Raw genomic sequence first — 4,479 nt, 5'->3', positions numbered from 1 at the left:
ATAAATGACAAGACTTACCCAGCTATCTCTGTAGACATCCAACACAACTGTAAAACAGAAAACATACTGCATTACTCTTATTACAATATATTCTAATTATCAACCACACTGAATCCCACTCACAGTCCTCATCCAGGAACTGATACTGGACGTGTTGGCTGAAGAACTCCTGGATGGAGTGGCAGATCTGGGCTTCCTGCTTYGAGATGTGGTGGTAYTACTGGGTATAGTCTCTCTGGGAGATCCCTAAAGAACACACYCACAGCTCTCAGAACAGATCTRCAGTCCACACAACAGCCCTAACGCTTGCCACACTGTCTTGGGAACAGTGCAAGTGAACACAGGCTCTCTGAATGTGGCTGAGGGAGGGTGAGAGTAAAGGTGAATGGRGTGTTAACCTCTTCATACAGTACTTACCGATCAGCTTGTTCTCTTTGATGAAACACCTGAACTCCCCACCAGGTAGCAGCTCACTCCACTTCCTCAGGACCAGCTGAACTCAGGGGTATAATACAACACTATTAAACAGTGGGAAGAAAAGGTGTGTGTGTGTGTGTGTGTGTGTGTGTGTGTGTGTGTGTGTGTGTGTGTGTGGAAAAGAGAGTGTAAGCAGGTGAGTACGTGTTAAATACCTCATAGTTTATGGCTGGATTCTGAGAATTCTCGTCACTGCTGTGAAGGAATCTGTAGAGGGAGATTGTTTCAGTGACCATTCGGTTCTAGACTCACATTAAACTCACACTTGCATTCACACAAATACAAGAGTAGTAAGCTTCACACACATGCACAAATGCTCCTCATTGGCCCCTTCACGCTTGAAAGCTTCGTACCAAATCAAGTGCTGGACGGTGCTGTAAGTCCTCCACCATGCCAGAGCTGTCTGCCAACTGGGCCCATTATCAGAACGCCCTAATGGGAGCAGTAAATCAACGATGAAGCAATCTCACCAAACCTCTTCCCAGCCCACTGCTGTCAGAAAGGCTGACTCACTGCCTGCAGTGTTTTCCCACAGCGGGTAGAAAACCCATCTATACTTAACAAAAATACAAACGCAACACGCAACAATTTCAAAGGTTTTGTTGAGTTACAGTTCATATAAGAATTGAAATAAATWAATTAGGCCCTAATCTATGGATTTCACATGACCAGGCAAGGGGGCATCCATGGTTGGGCATGGGATAGCATAGGATGTGGAGGTCCTGGGCTGGTGTGGTTACACATGGTCTGCGGTTGTGAAGCKGATRGGACGTACTGCCAAATMKTCTAATACGACARTGGAGGCGGCTTATGGTAGATWAATGAACATTCCTGCAAGCAGCATGCCAATTTCATACACCCTCAAAACTTGAGACATCTGTGGCKTTGTGTTGTGTGACAAAACTGCACATTTAAGAGCAGCCTTTTATTGTCCKCCAGCACAAGGCGCACKTGTGTAATGATCATGCTGTTTAATCAGCTTCTTGATATGCCACACCTGTCAGGTGGATGGATTATCTTGACAAAGAATAAAATGCTCACTAACTGGGAAGTAAACAAATTTGTACACACAATTTGAGAGAAATAAGCTTTTTGTGCACATGGAACATTTCTGGGATCTTTTATTTTTATAACGGTAATTGACCGTTAACGAACATAAACACGTTTAGCATCTCCAGGCCTCCACTCATACAAMCCGCTGATCTACATTAAAAAAAGTAGACCAAATTAATTTAATAAACACCATCACAATAAATCCATTATATATTTTAGGCCGGTCTAAAGAAACATTATGATATGAATAAAATMTATTTTAGAAGAACAGAATATGAGTTGGCCTACTGTATGTTATCTAGCTATACACCATGACATAGGCTGTAGGCAAGTTCATTTAGCAGACAAGATATGCTTATAAGTCTTGTGTCATTATTTTATAGTAAGAAGAATATAATTTAACTGAATAAAATAAAAACAACATTTTTACCAATTCGGAGCAAGGGCGCATATAAAGTGGCTATGTTGAGAGTAAAAGTGAACATTTGAAACAGGCCCTATATGCTTGATTTAGAGTTATTTGGCAACTTTAGTTGTGAATGACACAAACCMTAAATGTCTTAGAAATCAAAAAAACATATGARGTGAGAAAGTAGCAAAAAAAGCTTGCCTCAGACTGCACACGCTGTTCTCTCATCCAGTATCATCATATTTTCACCCATCAAATCAAAGTTTATTGGTCGCGTACACATATTTTGCATATGTTATCACGGATGTAGCGAAATGCTTATGTTTCTAGCTCCAACAATGCAGTAAACAGTGGTGACCCGTCATTCAGATATACAGTGGGGAGAACAAGTATTTGATACACTGCCGATTTTGCAGTTTTTTCTACTTACAAAGCATATAGAGGTCTGTAATTTTTATCATAGGTCACACTTCAACTGTGAGAGACGGAATCTAAAACAAAAATCCAGAAAATCAATTGTATGATTTTAAGTAATTAATTAGCATTTTATTGCATGACATAAGTATTTGATACATCAGAAGCAGAACTTAATATTTGGTACAGAAACCTTTGTTTGCAACTACAGAGATCATACGTTTCCTGTAGTTCTTGACCAGGTTTGTACACACTGCAGCAGGGATTTTGGCCCACTCCTCTCCATACAGACCTTCTCCAGATCCTTCAGGTTTCGGGGCTGTCGCTGGGCAATACGGACTTTCAGCTCCCTCCAAAGATTTTCTATTGGGTTCAGGTCTGGAGACTGGCTAGGCCCTGCAGGACCTTGAGATGCTTCTTAAGGAGCCACTCCTTAGTTGCCCTGACTGTGTGTTTCGGGTCGTTGTCATGCTGGATATCCCAGCCACGGACCCATCTTCAATGCTCTTACTGAGGGAAGGAGGTTGTTGGCCAAGATCTCGCGATACATGGCCCCATCCATCCTCCCCTCAATACTGTGCAGTCGTCCTGTCCCCTTTGCAGAAAGCATCCCAAAGAATGATGTTTCCACCTCCATGCTTCACGGTGGGATGGTGTTCTTGGGGTTGTACTCATCCTTCTTCTTCCTCCAAACACGGCGAGTGGAGTTTAGACCAAAAAGCTCAATTTTTGTCTCATCAGACCAACATGACCTTCTCCCATTCCTCCTCTGGATCATCCAGATGGTCATTGGCAAACTTCAGACGGGCCTGGACATGTGCTGGCTTGAGCAGGGGACTTGCGTGCGCTGCAGGATTTTAATCCATGACGGCGTAGTGTGTTACTAATGGTTTTCTTTGAGACTGTGGTCCAGCTCTCTTCAGGTCATTGACCAGGTCCTGCCGTGTAGCTCTGGGCTGATCCCTTACCTTTCTCGTGATCATTGATGCCCCACGAGGTGAGATCGTGCATGGAGCCCCAGACCGAGGGTGATTGACCGTCATCTTGAACTTCTTCCATTTTCTAATAATTCGCGCAACAGTTGTTGCCTTCTCACCAAGCTGCTTGCCTATTGTCCTGTAGCCCATCCCAGCCTTGTGCAGGTTCTACAATTTTTCCCTGGTGTCCTTAAACAGCTCTCTGGTCTTGGCCATTGTGGAGAGGTTGGAGTCTGTTTGATTGAGTGTGTGGACAGGTGTCTTTATACAGGTAACGAGTTCAACAGGTGCAGTTAATACAGGTAATGAGTGGAGAACAGGAGGGCTTCTTAAAGAAAACTAACAGGTCTGTGAGAGACGGAATTCTTACTGGTTGGTAGGTGATCAAATACTTATGTCATGCAATAAAATGCAAATTAATTACTTAAAAATCATACAATGTGATTTTCTGGATTTTGTTTTAGATTCCGTCTCTCACAGTTGAAGTGTACCTATGATAAAAAATTACAGACCTCTACATGCTTTGTAAGTAGGAAAACCTGCAAAATCGGCAGTGTATCAAATACTTGTTCTCCCCACTGTATATATATAGTTTTTGTTGTTGACTGTTTTGCATATTATTTTGGCATTAATATGTGTCACATCAGGTTGCAAATAATGTTTTTTTATTTTTTATTATGGAGTTAATAAAGCCACATACAAACATTGTCTTTTTTGCTTTCCTGAGTAAGGCAGCTCCAAAAAGCAGGTGTTTCAGCCTAGCTCAGTGCTTTCTGTGGTGAAGGGGCAGCTGCGGAAAATACAGAGCGTAGGGGTTGGTAATGTTCTCTAGTTGCGCCGTGATTGGCTCAGTGTTCTGTCACTCTCATGGGACACTACATCACCAGAAAATCTACAGGGATAGCTCTAAAATCAAGCCCCTTGGGTGCTGCCATAGATTTACATTAGAAGCACCCATACAGGAGGCTCAAGGTCATTGGCCAAAGATAAAATTACATCAAATCAAGTTTATATCTACTGTAGCTTTGATTGGATTGATCATGTCAACATCATACTTTCAAAATCTTAGCTAGCAAGCTAGACAAGCAGTCATCATCATGAATCAAGTCAACGATCTACTGACAATCTACTGTCATATGAAGAGAAATT

General features: G+C 42.2%; 1 protein-coding gene across 1 annotated transcript in view; it reads right to left on the bottom strand.

The window, feature by feature from the left end:
* cdc123 (cell division cycle 123 homolog (S. cerevisiae)) overlaps positions 1 to 4,479 on the bottom strand; it is a 32,560-nt gene that overhangs the window by 6,887 nt on the left and 21,194 nt on the right. The window contains 4 exon segments of the mRNA XM_023967107.2: positions 19 to 47; positions 124 to 246; positions 418 to 493; positions 633 to 684. Coding sequence (XP_023822875.1) covers positions 19 to 47; positions 124 to 246; positions 418 to 493; positions 633 to 684 — 280 coding nt within the window.

The sequence above is a fragment of the Salvelinus sp. IW2-2015 genome, linkage group LG3, assembly GCF_002910315.2.
Source record: "Salvelinus sp. IW2-2015 linkage group LG3, ASM291031v2, whole genome shotgun sequence".
Classification (NCBI taxonomy): Eukaryota; Metazoa; Chordata; class Actinopteri; order Salmoniformes; family Salmonidae; genus Salvelinus; species Salvelinus sp. IW2-2015.
The sequence above is the reverse complement of the archived record's forward strand: the minus strand, read 5'-3'. Positions and strand labels throughout refer to the sequence as shown.